We start from the raw sequence: 20,127 nt of genomic DNA on the forward strand, positions 1-20,127 counted from the left end.
AGAAAAAGAGTTGTGATCATATATACCAATCATAACAATCTTCAACATTATAACTTTGAAACTGACAGTATGATATCTCACCAATAATATTCATATGCAGGGGTGTAAACTCAATGAATTATCATCCACCAATTTAAATCAACAATCTTCCAAATAAAATGACACCAGAAAACCAAATCCAAAGAGAGCCCTCCCTTCTGCAGTGCCACCTATACTAGAGCTGAATTTAGCTTAGGTGCTGTATGAGGAAAAGAGAAGGTTAAACTAAATCCGAGACCGTTGAAAAAATTACCGTACATATGTTGTAGTTTTTTTATGGCACCTAAACCAAATCCGAGCCAAACAATTCAACCATAACGAGCCAACATAATTTCCCTCCCCAGTATACACAAGTCCAAACTTAACCAACATTTTCCCAAATGATAACACTCCTTGATATTTTGGATGTCAGAATTGGAAGCGAAAGAGACCTCAATCCACAACAGAGTCACAGGTACTCATATACTTTCCGGATTAACAGCTTCTGTGACTGTATCACATACAAAAAAGGAATGGGCATCAATGATTCAAATCCATACAACCACTATCCATGGGAAAGGTCTGAAAATGAGACCTTGCTACCCATCACATTCACTTTATTTATAAAGTTCTAAAAAATAAATGATCAGGCTCCACAAAGGGGTCTACGCATTAGTTCATAAAGTTCTAATTCACCAATCAATCCATGATCAGCAATTGAAATGCAACCTCAAATCTCATCTGTAAAGGCATCTCCAATACTGTAATGCAACCATATGATCCAACACATAGGCCCAACCAAAACACAACCATATAATCATGGTAGTACCCTATTAAACTCCGACCTGCTTTTTGCCTTTTATCAAAAATAAAAAATAAAAAATAAAAATATTAACAAACAACTCGACAAACAAAATACTTATAAAACACTCAATAACTACTTTTACTTTAATGTCACATTACAACTAAAGAGCCAAAAGCACTTTCTAAAAAGCATTACAAAAATACCTCCATCTTCTGGCAGTGGCTCGCCTGCAAGAAGACAACAACTGCAAATGTTCTTTTTGGGTCAGAAGCAGCCATAGCCATAATTTCAAAAATTTGCCATCCACCCAGCACCAAGAACACTTCAAGAATACCACTGCCGCAAAAGTAAACTGCAGTATCATTGAGCAGAACATGGAAAAACAATTATTTAGGATGATTAAGAGCACTTTCGAAGCAGCCAACCATGCCTCTCCCTCTCTTTCTCTCTCCCAGTGGCTCACCTGCGAGAATACATCCACTATGGCCAGCTGGGGTAACAGGATTTAGAAACTTGCCGGCCTATCCAGCACCAAGAACTGTTCATGAAGACCATTGCCACAAATGTAAGCTGCAGCATCATTGAGTGGGACATTGAGAAACAATTACCCCGGGTGCTTAAGGACACTAAAGGAGAAGTCCATCCTCACCCAGAAAACAACCGTTCTTCACCAAATGTCTGGAACTCTAAAATGAGTTTTAAAAGTGCCTAACCCAGAAAACAACCGTTCTTTGCCAAATGTCTGGAACTCTAAAATGAGTTGTTTTTTTTCCCCTAAGCAATATGGGAACACGGGTTACAAGGAAACAAAAACCAATAAGGGGTGGACTCTCTGGCAATAGGCCGAAACAACAATACAATGCTTGAAGTTAATACAATTTAGAATTAGAAAATGGGCCAAAAAATGGGCTGCATGATACAGTTTCTAAAGCGGGCCAAGAAGCTAAATAATTGAAACAACCACCTAAAGGGTGTCGTTGTAGGAGGAGGAGCGCTGGAATGGATTGATCTGGAGCCATCGATGAGAAGCAACAAACTATGGTAGAATAAGCCTCCACATCAAGAAATAGGCACTCTTAGTGGGCCAAATCTGAATTGAAAAAACCCAAATTTACTTTTCATGAATGGGGCATGGGCCACACTCTTAGTGGAAAAGGGACGATGGTGAGGAGTGGAGGCCAGAGAGGGTGCAGAGGAACCGAGCTTGAGGTGGTGGAGAAGGTGGGGTTGTCGTTTGGTAAAAACCATCATCTAGATCTAAGACCAACTTATCATGATAACTAATTACACTCAAGTTCCACAAACATGAGACTTCGTGTTTCCATCACTAAGTGCATGCTTAATATGATCACAACACTAAAAATGTAATCAACACAAGAAGATTGGCTATGGATGCCAAATTATGTCTTACTCCATGAGCACTGCAAATATGCTTGAAAGTTGGGGCAGCTTAAGTATGAAGGATACAGATAACACATCAATTGAAGTGTGCATTGTTATCTCAAGCATTTGCACTATTGGGTATGACAAAGAAATCCAAACCGACTTCTGTATAATAAAGCAAGGAAAGCTGCAAACATCTTTGATTATTTTAGATCACACGCTGACTAGGCCCTTGCTAGACTTGTGTATTTCCTACTTCAAGACTAGAACTCACATAATCCCTTAAGAAAGAGGAGGGAGACACCACAACGCTTCCAAAAAAGAACTTCAAGTATAACAGTTGCATTTGGATCAAGTAGATAAAGGCATGACAAACATAGAGTGCGTCTAGGAGACTGGGACTACGATTTCGCAGAGCAAAAGTGCGATTTTAAACCAAATTAGAGAAAATGTATCATTGGTGAGTGCGTTTTTTACAAATTGCAGTTTGAAAATGTAGATTTTTCTATGTTTCAAATCAAAAGCAAGGGAGTGTATTTTTAAAATCGCATGATTTAAAAGGCTAAATTGTGATTTTAAAGGTCAACCTGCGATTTAACCAAACGCTTAAGTGTTTTTTTTTTTAAATCGTGTTTTCAAATTGCAAGTTTTAAAATCGTTACTTTTAAATCGCATGTTTTGAAATCGCAATCCCAACGGACTCAAAATGTTAGATGTTGTGTACATTACATCCAAGTAGTTGACATCTATGTATATGAATATGAAGATAGATGTTGTAGGTTGATACACGTTAAATCTATAATTTTTACACGCAACAATAGCAAAACATGGTTCTTTCCTAGTTTGCCTAGTTTAACTGTAACTCGCCGTTAAGAGGATAATCTTACTACTTGAATTTGGGTACTTGAAAATTGGAAGGAACTGAAGGCATAAAAACCAGTAACCTCTTGCAAGCAAAGTGAAACATACTCTTCCACCATGAACCGAAATCAAATATTCATTTTGAACACAGTTTCTGAATGTAGGCTTTTGCTTTCATCCCAAGAAATAAACAATCTAACATTCGAAAGGCCTAATTTTATTTTCTTTTTCCCTCTTTTCCCCCGCAAATTTATCAGAAACCAAACGAAACACCATTCTTCCCCTAAAAACAAATACTTGATGATTAAACCAAACAGTTACACTTGCACATATAATTGTCAATGGACAAAAATATAAAACAAAAATAAGATAAATAAAAAATAAAAATAAAAAAGCACATTTTCCCAAGAAATTGAAGTCCTCAATCAAGAAAACCTGTTCGCCGCCACACCGCATTCCGAACCTGGCGAAGATCTCTCCCCTTGAGCGTCCTCCCGGCGCCTTCGAGCACCGAGCACGCGAGCATCGGCGACTGCGCTCTAGCTACAATCTCGTGCGGGGGCAACATCTCGCCGTCCCCGCCACCGTCGTCGTCGTCGTCAATGTCGTCGAACTCGTGGTGACTCCGCATCGCACTCGCCAGCACCGGCACGTTCACCGGCGCAGACTGGTACTTCAGCGAAGAAGGTAGCGCCAGTCTTTCCAGCGGCGGCTTGGGGATCGCCGGAATCATACGCGAGGACGAGGACGAGGACGAGGACGAGGACGAAAACGAAGCCTTGTGGTACAAATTCGAAACGTTTCGGAGGCCCGGGGACGATTCGTTCTCGGGGAGCACAGCGAGGATTCCGAAATTCTCTGCCTGCGCGAAACTCTTGTGGTGGTGGTGGGGGTTGTGGTTGTGGCGAGGAGTGGAGGAGGCGGAGGAGGGAGGGGTCGAGTGGATGTGGTTTTGGTGATGGTGGTGGTCCTGTTCGGCATAGTCACCGGTCCAGAACACATCGTCCTCGTTGAGCTCGACGATGACGTTTGCTGTGGTGGCGGTTGAGGAGGAGGAGCTAGGGTTTTCGAGGGGCGCGTGGGGGAACGCGCCCAGGAAGCGGTCGCTGGACGTGGATTTCCGGGGGCGGAACCGGGTCGGGCCGTTGAGGTCCATGTGGGTCGTCCGGTTTCAGAAAGCGATGGCGTTTGTGTGAATTTGGAGCGTCCACGGACCACGGTGATAGACTTTAGAGAGAGAGAGGACGAGGAGCGAGAGGTGGAAGGAGAAGGTTATATTCGGTATTCCCTACTATCTCCCGCTATTCTCGTAGAGGCTGTACGAAATGTGAACCGTTGGACAAATCGAAACAATGGTGATTTATCCTGATTTCTATAACCAACGGTGTAGATTAATGTAGATATGAAGATGCGATTGTAGGGGATGGGGGAGTGAATGACGTGGCGGAAACTTTGGGGAAGAGGGTTGATGGGGTAAGCAATGACATAAACGTGGGATAACGGTGCGGGCGAGAAGGTAGTCCCATTTTTGAAATGGAGCGAATCCGGGTGGGACCCGGCAAAGGATCTTGATTCTCGAATCTCGATGCTTGATAGTTGATGCTGGCACCGGCAATTTCAATGCGGATACGACGAGTCGCGCACTTAACGATCATGGATTCCGAATGTCCGATCAAAGTAAGTATTGAATACGATTTTAACAACTCACAAAATATATATATATATATATATATATATATAATTTTAATAGGCCTTTTAAATTCTATTATTGAGGTTTCTAAAAGTCAGCTCAATCGACTGGAGACCACGTCTTATGAAGCGGAGGTTATTAGTTTGAATTTCTCATCCCCTCCTCTCTTGTGTGAACATATAAAAATTTTTTTAAAAAAAATTCTATTATTGAAGTGTTTGGGAATATTAGTTACCCATATTATAAATAAAAATAAAAAAGAGAGGCGCAAAATGCGCTCAATATATTCCATAACAAATGTCATAAAGTGGCAATGCTGTGACTGTAGATTAAAGTGGGCATGCTATGCTACATACAATATTCTTGACGGAAATTTGGACCAAATTCATGAGGTGGACTGATAATGGGAATTGAAGACGTGGTTGATATTGTTCAAAGCGATTTAATTGAGATTGAGACAACGTACTATGCAAATAAACTATTCTTTATAGTTATTTTAATTTAAAAATGATAAATATATGAGTCAAATTGCATTTCGTGATCACTTTCTCAGCATTTAAAATTTGATTTTTAACTACTTAGCTTGCTTGTAGATTTGAAATAAGTCATTGTTTTCCATCCAATAAAGCAATGCCTGCTGAGCTACCTTAGCATTTTTTGTTGAATCATATTAAAATAATTATTATTTATTTTGTTATAAACTAATAAATTAAAATAGCTCATGTTTGCATCCCTAAAAGAGCACTAACAACAGTTTCTTTTTTATTTTTTACAAGTTTAAAGAACAAAATTACTTTTTGCTTCCTTATTTAAATATACTTCATAATAGCTTTTCTTACATTTCTTTATATCATTAAAATATTATTTCTTTACAAAATACAAGTTTTATACTTACCCTCAAATTTTTTACAATATCCTAACACAATCCCTAATAAAAGGCAAAAAGATGAAACATAAGATAGGAAAGATAAATATTTATATTAAAATAATGTATAAAAAAATCATTTTGGTTCTCTACACATTGAGTAGCATTGTTGCATTTCTAATGTATAGGGAAGCAATAGAGAAACTGTTGCAGGTAACTTTTTGTGATTTTATTTGAGATATTCCCTATACATAAGAAATAAAATAGGTTATAGGGTATTTGTTGCTAGTGCTCTAGATATAAAAGAAGAAAGAGAAAGAGAGAGGCAACCACTCCCATGGTCTAGGGGATGGATCTCGAGCCACTCCTAGAGGTGAGGAGTGGCTTGCAATCCACCCCATTTAATGGCTGGGGTAGCTCGCGAGCCACCTCCCTGTTAATGAGGGTGGCCGCTCTAACCATCCTCAGCCAATGGTGTCCCTCACCTTCCCGGCCTTTAGGGATGGATCCCTTCTTTTTTTTTTTCTTTTTTTTTTTTTTATAATTTATTTCTTATTATTTTATTTACTTTTTTAATTTATTTAATAAAATAAATATTTATTATTTTAATATGATATGACAAAAAAATATTCATGTAACTTAATGAAAGTTAGTTTTTTGGACATAAAACATACTTAAGGACTAATTTCCATGATATAACTAATTTATTATATATATATATATATATATATATATATATATATATATACCATAATTTTTAAAAGTATCAATTAAAATATAGTAGTTCTAAAGTAATCATATTTTAAAAATAATAAATCACCAAAAAATGTATTTGAAAACATGATTTCAAAACTAATGTACTTAGGAATACTATGTGTTCTCTTGGTATTCTCTTAATGTCCACTTCATCCTAAGTGGATATTATTTAAAAAAGTTTTAAAAAAAAAAACAAACTGACCCTTATTTCTCACATAATTTTAAAAAAAATAATATTCATCTATGACCAAAAATACACTAAAAAAATACCAAAAAAACAAGTAGCATTTCCATAATATTTCACATGTGAGCTTGGATTTTAACATGATTTCACAAGTATCACATATCTCTAAATAATTTTGAAACTATTAGCACAATAACAGATTTGTAACCACGAAACTTTTGGGCAACCAGTGGCCACTAGATGAATATGTGATATTGACTATTATTATTATTATTATTATTATTATTATATTTTTAAATCAGTCATTAAACCTGTTTTTAAGAAAATAATCAACAAAATATTTGTGTGTTTTGAAAACCATTTTTAAAAATTAAAAAAAAAAAAAATTTGGTGGGATAAAACTTAGGGGTATCAATGCGGGCGGTTAAAAACCGCCCGCTAACCGATATAACCGCCTAGTGGTTATTGGGTTTATTAATCATAACCGCTAACCGCCTTTTTATATAATATATTTTTATAATTATAATCATAAAAATATTTATACATATAACATAATCATTTGATCATTAAATCACAATTTTTTTTAAAAAATAATTAAATCACAATTTAAGTATTAATATATTATCACTCTAATTTATATGATTATATCATATAATCACTTCATCATTAAATCACAATTTTTTTTAAAAAAAATAATTAAATCACAATTTGAGTATTAATATATTATCACTATAATTTATATGATTATATCACATAATCAATTGATAATTAAATCATTTGATTATATAATAACAAATTATATATATATATAATATGACATAACTCATAAGTATACCAATTCATACTAATACAACAATTAAATATTTAGAGACTTATTTCCGATGTATGTTATAAACTTATAAGTTTATATATGTTATAAGTCTATATAAGTCTACATATGCATATGAATAATACAAATGTAAAATATCAATACTTAATCATATGATTAAATGACAATTCAAATACTTTATTCAAGACTTCAAGTGAATCATATTATTAATGTACAGTGATGATATGATTCGTATAATATCAAATTAAGTAATTGACATTGAATTAAATAATGACCAATGTGTTACTTATAAACACAATTTAAGTATTAATGTATTATCATTATATGTTGTGACAGGTGTCTGAATTCTGAACTTTTTTTTTTTATATGTTGTGTTGATTTTTTTTTTTTTTTTTTTTTTTCATATGTTGTTTTTTTTTTTTTTTGTTTGAAAAAAAAATTTAACCGTTTAAAGTACAAGTAAATGTAAATTTTGGATCAAATATTTATGATTTTTCAATAGGGGCTCTTTTTATAGCAATTGGGCCCAAGACGACACTATAAATAATTTTTTTTTTTTTTTTTTTTTTTTTTTTTTTAAGGAAGAAAAAGGTAAAAAAAAAGCCAAAAAAAAAGCTCAAAAAGCCATAAAGAAAGCCCAAAAGCGCAAAAAAAAAAAGATCAATTTTGAAGAAACGGTTAGCGAGCGGTTATCTATTTCACTAACCGCTAACCGTTAACCGCTAACCGTTAACCGCAAGGCGGTTAGTGAAATCTACTAATCGTTAAGGCGGTTACAGTTGGCGGTTATTGCCAATAACCGCTAACCATAACCGCCTTGACACCCCTAATAAAACTTGTTTGAATAATAAGTTTTAAGAAAATACTTTATGTTTTCATGAATAGAAAACCATTCTTAACACGATTGAAAAAAAAAAAAAAAAAAAGGAAAGAAAGAGTATGGCCCAACTTCCAAGGTCTAAATTCGGAAAATACCAAAAGTTAAGGCACGGTTTCAGAATACAAGAAAATTGCAGGGACCTCCGCATCAATTCACAAAAAATATTCCCCACCGCGTAAAACCCTAATTCCCAGTCTCATATAAAGCGAAGCTTTCATCTCTAAGCCAAAGCCGCACTTCTCAGGCCAGTAATCTCTCCCGCTCTGTGTGAGTTCCTCATCTACTCGAAGCAGCCATGGTAAGCGAATCGAATCCAATTTCTAATCTTTTCAGCAAATCAAAGACCTATGTTCCTGTTTGTTCTCTGTTTGGTCGCTGCGAAAGGTTGATTACAGTAATGGGAAAACAGTGGGATTTTGTAGCCATTTGGATTCTGAAAAAAATGTTGATTTTCTTTATATTGTTGTGCTTTTCTAGGTCCTCTTAGTTTGCGAAGAAAACTTCGAAACGATAGGAAAAGTTGAAGGCTTATGTTTAATTCTATTTATTTATTTTGTACTAGAACAGTTGAAATTAATTAAAAATTTGGTCTAATAACAATCTTTCGATTCTCAGCCAAACCATGTAATATCTAATTTCTGTGCGGTTTTCCAACTTTTATACTCATTGAAGTTGTTGAACCATACCTTCTTCATGCAAGTAATTTCCTGTTTTTTTGTAGAAAAGCTTTGTGTGTGTGCTTGTTTTACTGAGTCACATTTGATGATAATTTTGCTTAGTGTATGTATATACTATGTTTATAAGTACTGTAGTCACGTTTGGACATATTTTGTTCATATCCTTCTCTTGATTGGTTCATTCTTTTGTCGCTGGTCTCTCTCTGTCTGGATTGCAATGGAAAAGGTGTCCACAATATTTTCACAATTTCTTAATTCTTTCATACTTTATGGTCAGCAATCGTTAATCATGTGCTATACTGATTGACTTTAATTGATCGTTTTTTTTTTGCTTGATTGTTGAGTTATAATAATACGCATCAGGATGTGCAAAGTTTATAGACTTCATATAACTAGGAGTCACTTCAATCTCTGTATAAATTTAGGTAGTGGGTTGGACAGACAACTTTTACCCCTCACAAAGTGTGACACTAATGTCATTTTTTTGAGAGGAACTGCAAACTTTAGTGTGGTAGTGTAATTGGATGGAGAACATTATTCAGTAATTGGGCTCTTAATTTTAGTTTCATAATTATCCTGGATGGAATGGTGTGCTCCATTGCTACTCAATAGTACTTCTAGTCGGCTATCAAAGCCATGCATTTATTCTTTCGCACCACATAATTGCTCAAGCTCATAAATTTATCCATTTATTTTTGTTCTGGTTCAAATCTTCCTTCCCCAAATCTCCAGGGGGCAACTTTTTGAAAGATAACCAGAATTAACATTTATGAGTGTGAAATCTTGATGTTTGAGAAATGAGATTAATTCTAATTTATTTTCTTAATTTTTGGTGTAGTCGAGGAGGAAGCAAAGGGAACCAAAGGAAGAAAATGTGACCCTTGGGCCAGCTACCCGTGAAGGAGAACAAGTTTTTGGTGTGGCTCATATTTTCGCATCCTTTAATGATACTTTCATTGTAAGTGTCATTATTCATTTTTCTTATAAATAAGTGTCATTGTTCATTTTTGTAAAGAAGCTATTTGTTTGTTTTCCAATTATGGATTTTTTTTTTTTTTTTTTGAGTTTGATCATAAATCATTTTATTGCTTGAAAAACAGCATGTGACTGATCTTTCTGGAGGAGAAACACTTGTTCGCATCACTGGTATGTGTGATCTTATTTCTAATTGTTTAGTTTGATGTGCACTTTTTATCTTGAATAACATTTTTAGGCCCACTTGCTTGAAAAGAGTTTACACTGTTGTACATCATTTGTTATTTTATATCTATAGTTTTTGGTGTCTATATTTCTTTCTGTAGACCTTTATGTGTCTTGTTACTACCGAAGAAATTTATAAATGTGATGCTCTTTTCATATTGAACCATCCCATTTATTTGGGGAAAACTTAATTATTTTTCCTGGTCAAGTATGTTGGTGTGCATCAGAAAAACTTTTATGCGGGCCTTAATATGCCATGCTTACAACTCTTTTTTTTTTTTTTTTTTTGTTTCATACTTGGGTAACTAAGGAGTCACTTTGGGCCATAAGAGTTGAAGAGGGGGGAGGGGGGGGGGGGTCTTATTTTGGAAGGGTCAGTTATTCCTTCCTATTGGTTGCATTTCAAGTTGGCTGTTCTTTAGCTAATGTCGATGTTGGGTTTGTGTCATCTTTCTTGTCTATGCTCATTTGCATGGCTTGCCTGTGCTTCTGTGTTCTTGCCTTTGGTTGATCTTCTTACATCAGTAAGGGCGTCTATGTTTACGTCTAGAAAAATTGCCTTCTAGCAGTGATTTTATTTGCCTTTTAAACCTTAGCATAGGAAACAAATTGAATTGCTTTATCTTTGCATGTATGCTTTTGTCCATCCAGTATAATTATTCCGATGTGGTGTTTGTTAGTGTTAGAATTTAAGTCTCCATTATGGATTCCCATGAAAGGTGAAAATGAATCTTTCTTCAAAATGTAGGAGGTATGAAGGTAAAAGCTGATAGGGATGAGTCTTCACCATATGCTGCCATGCTTGCAGCGCAGGATGTAGCAGTGAGATGCAAGGTCTTTCCTCTTTTCCCTTTAATTTATTACTTCGAACTGTAATTATTTGATTTTGAATTGAGCCTTCCTAAATGTGTTTATTGACTATAAGTATTTGCTAGCTTGACCAATTTTCATTCAATCCTAAACAGGAACTTGGAATCACTGCTCTTCATATTAAGCTTCGTGCTACTGGAGGAAATAAAACCAAGACTCCAGGTCCTGGTGCTCAGTCTGCCCTCCGTGCCCTTGCTCGTTCTGGAATGAAGATTGGTCGCATTGGTAAGGCTCTTGATCTTTTAAATGCATGAAATGTAAGCATAAAATCTGGCATTTGTGTGCTGCAATTGCATGGTGGAGATGCAGACACCTTGAGGATTTGCCTGTCTTGTATAAAGATTCTGCAAAAGTTCTTTCAGCATAGAATGAATTTCTGAGGTTGTCCGCATTTAGGGCTTGTTTTTCTCTATCCCTACCCCAGTTTACCGGTACTATGTTTATCTGGATGGGCATCTGCTTGATTTGGACCATTAGCATCCATGCCTTGCATACTGGGAATTTCTCTCTAGAACAATGTACTTAATTGGAATCAGAATGTGGCCGTGAATCTTACTGTGTGTGTTATGTTCACAGAGGATGTGACTCCAATCCCCAGTGACAGCACGCGAAGGAAGGGTGGTAGAAGAGGAAGAAGACTGTAGGCTCGTTGTCGAATCCAATCATCCTATCATTCAGCTTTGGTGCTGGTGATGCGTTTTCTTGGTTTCCTGTAGGGCTTATTAGTCGTTGGAACATTTTTGTAGTTTTTTTTGGCGATGGCGGACTCTTGCTTTATATCAAGCATAATGTACAATCAGAAGGGTGTGAGATTATCTATGGCATTTGTGTTCTCGCATAAATGAAATTATGTTAATGACTTAGTGATGCTTCATGTGAGTTTGTTTTTCTTTAATGATTAATCTAGGCTAGGCTGTGGTCGGTCATTAATGATATGCAATGCATATGGAGAGTGTAGAAAGCAAAATTGTTCTTTATTTGTAGAAGACACCTGGGTTCAAAATGTCTATGAAATCAGTAGCTAGTCTTTGTGGGATGCTTCACTCGATAGCCTAAAGTTCTTTCAAATCTAAGGACTGGAAAATTTTTGGCTCTCATGAATGGTAGCTGATATTTTAACTGGATAAATTAGAGTAAGTTTTTAGAGAGAGCCAAAGTTTCCTTAAAACAAATGTTTGGAAAATAATATCTATGGATGATTTTAGTAACCCTAGAACAATATTTAAATAGACCATAGTGGCTGTGTTTCCCACTATGCTCAAGCACTTGGGGAGATTAGCAGACCTAGGAAGGAGTTGATCTATTATGAGTTAAGAGTGAGAACTGGATCAATGTTAGAAGTCTTTTTTGGTGACACTCTAAAAATAATGTGACTTTTAAAATTATTATTGGACTTGTGGACCTGTGGTTGATTACTATTGAGTTTTGATTAAATAGTAATTTTAAAAGCTACTTCATTTTCGAAGTGACACAATAGAAACTTTTAGTATTACTCAGAAAGAGGAATTTTTCTTTGGAGAGCCAATTTATTATGGGAAGTGCTAGTGAGCCAAAGAAATGAATTCAAAATTTTTTTTAAACTGACGTGGCAGACAAGAGAGAAAAAATTGTATTTTTTAAATTTAAAAATTCTTATCACGTCAATTTAAAATTCATTTGTTTGGCTTTCAAACACTTCTCATTTATTACAAGCCAATTAACATTTGCCACCTCCAACCTTATTATTATTTGTTTATTTATTTATTTATTTTTTATAGTTGTCACTTGTCAACGTACGGCCACTTGAATCTAAAATCCCGGCAGGAAGGGTGGTAAAAGAAAGAGGGAGAAGATAGTAATTAAGCTAGCTCATTGTATGTCAAGATAAAGGCCAGTGTCTTTGAGCTTATCTAACTTGATGCTGACAAAGGTGATGATATTTACCCTTCCAAACAAGAAGGGTAATTATTCCAAAAAAAAATAATAATAAATAAATAAATAAAGAAAAGAAAGAAGGCACAAATTAAACACCATCGAACAATATCCTCAGGGCTTGGGAGTAAGACCAGCCTTGAGACGTTGAATGGTGGCAACATCGGTCTTGAAGGACAAAGCCAAGACATTGTCATCAATGCTAGTGTTAAACAAAGTGTTGGGAAGTGAAACAAGTCCAGCATTTGCACTACCAAAAGCTGCAATTGCTATTGCAGGTGTCGAACCAGCGTTGTATTGGAAGTGCACAAGTCCCTTTGGAAAAATAAACATATCACCCGTTTGTAGAATCTGAGTAAACAGCTTGTTGGTCGTATCAACGAACCCTACTTCAAGGGTGCAAGCAACCAGAAGAAGCAGCCCAGTAGCGCGAACACGGGTGTGGGGTGGGCTAATGGAGCCCGCAGGAAATTCAAGGACATCCATAGAAATACTCTGCCCGTGGAGAACCGGGAATTCAGCCATGCTTGCTTTCGAAGCCTTAAAAGCTGTGGGAGGGCCTGCTCCAATGAGGGAACGCATGCTAGTAAATGTGAAGAAATTTCCATCGACTGTGACATTTGGTGAGGCTACAAAGTCGAAGAGAATGTCTGGATCTCCTGCTGTTGCCATGCGGATCATGATGGCAAATGAAGAAATCAATAGCGAGAAGAGTAGTTTCATGGTGAGAGTCTTAAGAGGCCATGGAAGAGGAGTTGGCCGGTAAAGCTGATATGGGGTTTTAGTGATTAATGTTGATGTGGTGGAATGAGATTCTTAGGCTTATAAGAAAGGCTCTATTTATATAGAATTTGAAGGAAAGGCAATAGGGTTTGTGGTCCTGCTGCAGGCTGCAGGCATTTTAGGATGACAACTAGAGATGAAAACTACAAAGCCTTCTATTTTCTCACTAGAATCGATTGCATTGGCCCATGTTGGAGTTTCTAACGAATATACTCTTCAAAAGATTTCATGCCAAATTGAATGGACCCTTCAATATGTCTATCTTTGACAGCACTAGAAAATTGGATTTGAGTATATATCACTATCACTGCAATATTGTTTCAGTAGAAATATTGGACAGCAGCAGCAGCAGCGTTCTCATTTAATTTGTCCATAATTTCGCATATACCCCAAGAAGAACAGGAAAGGGACAAGCTTTGCGAACATCGACCTCCAACTGGGATTAGTTTATGAATTTTCTTTTTCTTTTTGATTGTTGCATGTAGAAACTAGAGAATATACTGCCTACATTGAAATTATTCTCCAAATTAAATTGTTTCTTGCTATGTTAAGATCATCTGCATACACAAGAATATCTGTGAAATGATCCTTATGGGATCAGATGAAAAAAGAATAATCATCCTTTGATTGCTGATTATAGAATGGATTGTTTCTAAACATTTTTTTTATTTTTTCAGTCCAAATTTATTAAAAAAACATCTATGCAGCTATGGTTTGGCCACCCCTACAGTTATTTGAGCGGATTTTATTGCGCTTTGATAATTTTTTAGGGCATTTTGAGAAGTTGAAATATAGAAAAAACACATTCACATGTAGCCATCAATGATGGTTCTAGAAGCATTTCCATCTCATCCTCCCAGCTCGCCACCCCCTCTTGACCTTTGGTTGGTAGTTGCACAACCAAAGGGATCGCCGCCAAATTTTAAAATGCGTCACACTTACTCGCCTTCAACTGTACAACTTTATTACACATCACACTCTCAGTTAACATTTGGTATTAAAATAGATGAAAAATTCATCACATGCAGTTAGCACACGGAAAATTTACTTATTAGCATTTAGAAATGAATACATTTACTGCGCTCCCCTAAACTAACACTCATTTACTACTCTGACCACCAAACTTTAAAATGTCCAAATTCTTTAATATAAATAAAAAAGGCTTGCTATCTTATTCAAATTCTTCTTTTTTCTTTCTTTCTTTCTTTTGCCTTTTTTTTTTTGGTTTATTTTTTTCATTTGTGAAAATAATAATAAAATTTATATATATATTTTTATCAAATCTGACGTGGCTTATTGACCACGTGATAGTGAAAGGGCACCTTTGACGTGTAATATTTGTGCACATGTGACATTTCCATTAATTATTTGGAGGAAAAGGTTAATAAATGAGCACTTTGTTAAAAAATACAAAACTCATATCCAAAACCAATTTTTATCGTATGAAAACTGAGGGGATATTTTTAAATGTGTCCGCAAATACTTTAGTAAAGTGTACGTCTCTAAAGTTTAAAGTATATGGATGGAATTCTAACTTGTCATATTACTCTTAAAGTATTAATCTCTTTTTACCTTAAAGAAAAAATAAAAAAATTACTCTCTTTAACATGCTGTAACAATTACTTTTCTCTTTTTGATCGTAGTGAATTAAATTAGTTGAATTTCAATTTATTTATTTATTATCATATGCAACAATTTTGAAAAAGAAATGAATTTAGGGCTAAACACTTTTACTCTCCTCAACTACCACTCATTTACATCTTTCTCCCAAAACTACTACAGGTCACACTCAACCACCTTAAACTGCCATTTATTTTTTTTGGCAAAAAAAAAGAAAAAACCCCCCTTATGATAGGTTATGCAGCTCATTAAATCAAATGTAATCTTGATCATATGGATAGTACATGCTTTTTTAGACATGAAATGATGAAAATACACTAAGTTTAGAAACCAAATGTACTTAAAACGCTCTTTTTTATGTGAAATTGTCCCCAAGAGTGTTTCAGAGGCATACATTTTTAGCCTGCCCCATGTGTTGCGGGGGTGGCCAATCTACCCCCTAACACTTTTAGGGGTGTCTTGGCCACCCCTAAACACACTTAAGGGTGGCTCGCTCGGCTATCCCTATTCCCTTTTTTTTTTATCCGCCAAATTCAACTATTTGGCCTACCAAATTTTTTTTGCAAACAAATTTTGTTAAAGGCGGTTGAGTATGACATATGGTAATCCAATAAGAATAATTTGTATATCTGTGGTACTTTAAATTAAATTTAAAGGGGCCTAAGAGGTAGATCAATCGGTTGGAACCACGCCGAGATTACTAGTTCGAATCCCCTTTCCCTCCTCTTGTGCGAATATGTCAAAATAATAATAATAATAATAATAATAAATAAATAAATTTGAAAGGGAGTAAAGATAATTAACCCATGGATTTATGTTTTTTCGATGACCAATAAGAGAAATAACAGTTAATGCCGACAAATTTGATGATTTAGTATTTACCCTTCTAAACAAGAGGGTAATTATTTGTAAAAAAAAAGAAAGAAAAAAAACCCAACAATCGTATCGACCAAGTACCAAAGAACAACGAGCTATCATAAAATAGCTATCAATGGTAATGAACACTGTCCTTAAGGCTTGGGAGCAAGACCAGCCTTAAGATGTTGAATGGTGGCAAAGTCGGTCTTGAAGGACAAAGCCAAGACATTGTCGGCAATGCTAGTGTTGAACAAAGTGTTAGGAAGTGAAACAAGTCCAGCATTTGCGCTTCCAAAAGCTGAAACCGCTAGCGCGGTTGCATTTGCAGAAGTTGTATTGAAAGTGTACGAGACCCTTTGGAAACACAAATATATCACTCGTTTGTAGTGTCTGAGTAGACAGCTTATTGGTCGTATCAACGAATCCCACTTGAAGGGTACCATCAATCAGGAAAAGGAGCTCAGCAGAGCGAGGATGGGTGTGCGGTGGGTTGGTGGAGCCACCCCCAAATTCAAGGACAGCAATGGAAACGCTCTGCCCGTTAAGAGCCGGGAATTCAGCCAAGCTTGCTTTCAAGACTTCAAAACCTGTGGGGGGGTCTGCCCCAACAAGGGCACTCATGCCAGTAAATGTAAAGAAATTCCCATCAATTGTGACATTTGGGGGGGCTATAAAGTCGAAGAGGATGTCGGGATCTCCGGCTATTGCCATTTTCATGATCACAAAAGACAAAATTAGTAGTGAGAAAAATTTCATGGAGAAAGTCTTAGAGGCCATGGAAGAGAATTTGAGGTATAGATTTTAGTGATTGTTGATGTGGTGGAATGAGGTGCTTAATTAAGCTTATAAGAAAGGCTCTATTTATAGGGTTTGTGTTTGTGCTGCCTTCTGCAGGCCTCTTGGATGACAACTTGAGATGAAAACTACGAAGACATTCTTCTTGTAGCTGCAGTTCTTTGGTTTTATCATTTGGCTGCTACAAGACACCAAGAAAGTACAAGTTTTTCTTAGTAAGTTCTTTTGACCAATTAGCACCTTTCGTAGCCAGAAAGAGGATGCTCCTTAATGCTTAGATTAAATTTGTGAAATAGAGTTAAAAGTATTGATTAAATGATTAAATTTATCTTTCTATAAGTTTAAGCTTTTAAGATATGAACATTTAACATGATATCAGAGTTAGAAGTCCTGACTTCAAACTATAACTCCGTCATTCACTCTCAATTTCAGTTAAATGTTCTATGTTTTTGGCATCATATATTAAATGAGAGTTTGAGCTTACATGTGAGCGCAAACCAACACGTTATAACTCTTCAGCAAAAACCGGAAACACAATGATACTAGAGATCAGTACCATATCGACCAAAAACGACTACAAATTAGCAAACGCTTATAAACTATCAAAATGTTGATTAAATGATTAAATTTATTTATTCTTGTCGGCTTAAGTTTTTGTAACAAGTAGTGATTTAACACAAACAACTAGTAAAAAAACTGGCATCCAAAGATTCCTAAAACAAAAGCCACAATGCTGCAGAAGCACAACCAATTGTAGCAGCATCTGTTCAGCTTCTGCAGAAAACCTCCCTTCTGATGACAGAGCAAGTAGCACTCACCTCTAAACCAAAATCTCCTCTTTAATGCTCCAATTCTGAAAAAGCTCAATATTCTTAAAGCTTCTTTTAAATCTTCCTTTTCCCAAGATTCCCAAAATAAATTCTGCAGAACCAGGCTCCTCTGTTTTAGGATGCTTACCATACTTGATCTCATTTTGGTTCCACCAAATATTGTAAACATCTCATAACATGTTAGCTTTGAGGGACTTCTTCCTCCATTCCTGCACAGTAAGTTGATTCAATATCTTCTCAAACTGTCAAAGGTTGACTATAATTGCACCTTTTCATTCCTTCCCTCCAATAACTCTTCGGCAAAACATTCAATTTGCAGCCCCCTATCCTTATAATCCCACTTTAAATAGTTCCTGATTGCCTACCACATAAGAAAAGAATGTTTAGGAATAGCAATAGAAAACCAGACAATCTTCCACCAATCTGCAGCTAGTCTTTTCACCCTAATTTCATCCCATGTCTCATAGCTCGAATACTATACCCCTTTTTAGATATCACCCATATTGGCCTATGCTCTTCAAAAATAGGAACTTCAACTAGTTTTATGATGGAGACCCACTGGATTGGGAGCACCACAAAAGCTCTTTCAAGTAGGAGAGACCACAAGGATCCACTTCGGGCGGGAGTGTTAGAATAATGATTAAATGATTAAATTCATCTCTTCATATTAGCTTAAGCTTTTAGGACAATCAGTGATTTAACATGATATTAAAGCCAAAGATACTGAGTTCGAACATTGTCTCAGTCATTCACCCAATTTCAATTAAATATTCCACGTATGGGACTCAACTCCTGACCCTAATCTTATTCCTATCATTTCATCTAGATGTTGACAAACACATCAAATCTGGAAGGGCTCCACCGCCAATTCCCATTATGCAGAATACAAAGAAAGTTTTGCATCAATTCTACTTTGAGCATCATAATAAATCACCCGGAAGCCATACTTTTCAAAAAGAATACCTAAGGGGTGCCACCAATCCATCCGCATATGAATATAAGAGAATTGATGTGCCATTTATTTGTTAGGTTATATATATATTGTACAGTATATATTGTCCCACATTTGCTATTGCCGTGTCTATCTGTATTAATGGCCTTTTTGGTGAGTGGTTTGCTAGTGTATGTTTTTTTTTTTTTTTTTTTTTTTTTTGGGAATTGTGGGAAAATGAATATGCCTTAGAAAGGGAATAAATTCAACTGAGAAAGACATCTTGGGGGAATGTTGGGATAATTGATTTGCAATAGCTAATTAAAATAATATGCTCGGCTGTTCCTCAAAGCAAGAGGTTTATCTAGGCAGAGCCATATATATAATTTAAAAACAAAATCTAAAAAAAAATGTATTTTCTAACACTTTATTCATAGCTAAATCTTCAAGTTCTTATACAAAAAACTGAATGCAAGACTCTTAAAAGTATTAATCTCTTAAACATGTTGCTACAATTACTTTTCTCCTTTTGATCGCAATGAAATGAGTTGAGTACGTTCCATTTTTCTTTTATTACAAACAGATTCATATCCAACAATTTAGAAACAAAATTAATTTATTTATCTTTATTTGATGACCAATTTGATGATTCATACCCTTCTAAACAAGAGGGTAATTATTCAAACGAAAAAAGAACAAGATGAAAGGCAACAACAACAGCAGCAACAACCACGTCGACAAGGATCAACGAGCTTTAAGGCTTGGGAGCAAGACCAGCCTTAAGATGTTGAATGGTGGCAACATCGGTCTTGAAGGACAAAGCCAAGACATTGTCGTCAATGCTAGTGTTGAACAGAGTGTTGGGAAGTGAAATAAGTCCAGCATTTGCGCTCCCAAAAGCTGAAACTGCTATTGCAGATGCATTCGCAACAGCATTGTACTGAAAGTGTACGAGTCCCTTTGGAAACACAAATATGTCACCCGTTTGTAGTGTTCGAGTAAACAGCTTGTTGGTCGTATCAACGAACCCCACTTGAAGGGTACCTTGAACCAAGAAAAGGAGCTCAGCAGAGCGAGGATGGATGTGTGGTGGGTTGGTGGAGATAGCTGGAAATTCAAGGACAGCAATGGAAACGCTTTGCCCATTGAGAGCTGGGAATTCGGCCAAGCTTGCTTTGGAGACTTTGAAGGTTGTGGGAGGCCCTGCCGCAACAACTGAACGCATGCCAGTAAATGTGAAGAAATTTCCATCAATTGTGACATTTGGTGGGGCTATAAAGTCAGAGAGGATGTCTGGATCTCCGGCTGTTGCCAGTTGGATGATGACAAATGAAGAAATCAGTAGAGAGAAGAATTTCATGGAGAAAGTTTTAGAGGCCAT

General features: G+C 36.0%; 4 protein-coding genes and 1 pseudogene across 6 annotated transcripts; 1 reads left to right on the forward strand and 4 right to left on the reverse strand.

Moving 5' to 3' along the window:
• On the reverse strand, window positions 1-4,402 carry LOC132163429 (uncharacterized). Of its 3 annotated transcripts, none has more exons than XM_059573716.2 (3): window positions 1,287-4,402; window positions 1,027-1,159; window positions 1-529 (listed from the first exon to the last, which is right to left on the reverse strand). In XM_059573716.2, exon 1 carries the CDS (start codon window positions 4,221-4,223, stop codon window positions 3,489-3,491), a length of 735 nt encoding a protein of 244 aa, XP_059429699.2. In that variant the 5' UTR covers window positions 4,224-4,402; the 3' UTR covers window positions 1-529; window positions 1,027-1,159; window positions 1,287-3,488. The 3 variants fall into 3 exon arrangements, with proteins under 3 accessions (XP_059429699.2, XP_059429698.2, XP_059429697.2); XM_059573715.2 differs by having other exon boundaries at window positions 1,027-1,175; XM_059573714.2 differs by having other exon boundaries at window positions 1,027-4,402.
• A 4,056-nt stretch (window positions 4,403-8,458) lies between these two features.
• LOC132163430 (small ribosomal subunit protein uS11x) lies at window positions 8,459-11,881 on the forward strand. Its single transcript, XM_059573717.2, has 6 exons — window positions 8,459-8,569; window positions 9,787-9,906; window positions 10,049-10,094; window positions 10,897-10,982; window positions 11,114-11,243; window positions 11,595-11,881. Exons 1-6 carry the CDS (start codon window positions 8,567-8,569, stop codon window positions 11,660-11,662), a joined length of 453 nt encoding a protein of 150 aa, XP_059429700.1. The 5' UTR covers window positions 8,459-8,566; the 3' UTR covers window positions 11,663-11,881.
• Window positions 11,882-12,794: 913 nt separating this feature from the next.
• Window positions 12,795-14,220, reverse strand: LOC132164550 (germin-like protein 9-3). Its single transcript, XM_059575083.2, has one exon. The coding sequence runs from the start codon at window positions 13,650-13,652 to the stop codon at window positions 13,044-13,046; it is 609 nt and encodes a 202-aa protein (XP_059431066.2). The 5' UTR covers window positions 13,653-14,220; the 3' UTR covers window positions 12,795-13,043.
• A 2,122-nt stretch (window positions 14,221-16,342) lies between these two features.
• LOC132164762 (putative germin-like protein 9-2) lies at window positions 16,343-16,967 on the reverse strand (annotated as a pseudogene).
• A 2,533-nt stretch (window positions 16,968-19,500) lies between these two features.
• Window positions 19,501-20,127, reverse strand: LOC132164681 (germin-like protein 9-3). Its single transcript, XM_059575226.2, has one exon. The coding sequence runs from the start codon at window positions 20,125-20,127 to the stop codon at window positions 19,501-19,503; it is 627 nt and encodes a 208-aa protein (XP_059431209.2).

The sequence above is a fragment of the Corylus avellana genome, chromosome 8, assembly GCF_965113065.1.
Source record: "Corylus avellana chromosome 8, dhCorAvel1.hap1.2, whole genome shotgun sequence".
NCBI lineage: Eukaryota > Viridiplantae > Streptophyta > Magnoliopsida > Fagales > Betulaceae > Corylus > Corylus avellana.

Coding starts and splice junctions, on each gene's coding strand:
- LOC132163429 (XM_059573716.2), bottom strand. CDS start 4,223: ATGGACCTCAACGGCCCGACCCGGTTCCGCCCCCGGAAATCCACGTCC.
- LOC132163430 (XM_059573717.2), top strand. Junction 9,907..10,048: donor CCTTTAATGATACTTTCATT/GTAAGTGTCATT, acceptor CTTGAAAAACAG/CATGTGACTGATCTTTCTGG. Junction 10,983..11,113: donor ATGTAGCAGTGAGATGCAAG/GTCTTTCCTCTT, acceptor AATCCTAAACAG/GAACTTGGAATCACTGCTCT.
- LOC132164550 (XM_059575083.2), bottom strand. CDS start 13,652: ATGAAACTACTCTTCTCGCTATTGATTTCTTCATTTGCCATCATGATC.
- LOC132164681 (XM_059575226.2), bottom strand. CDS start 20,127: ATGGCCTCTAAAACTTTCTCCATGAAATTCTTCTCTCTACTGATTTCT.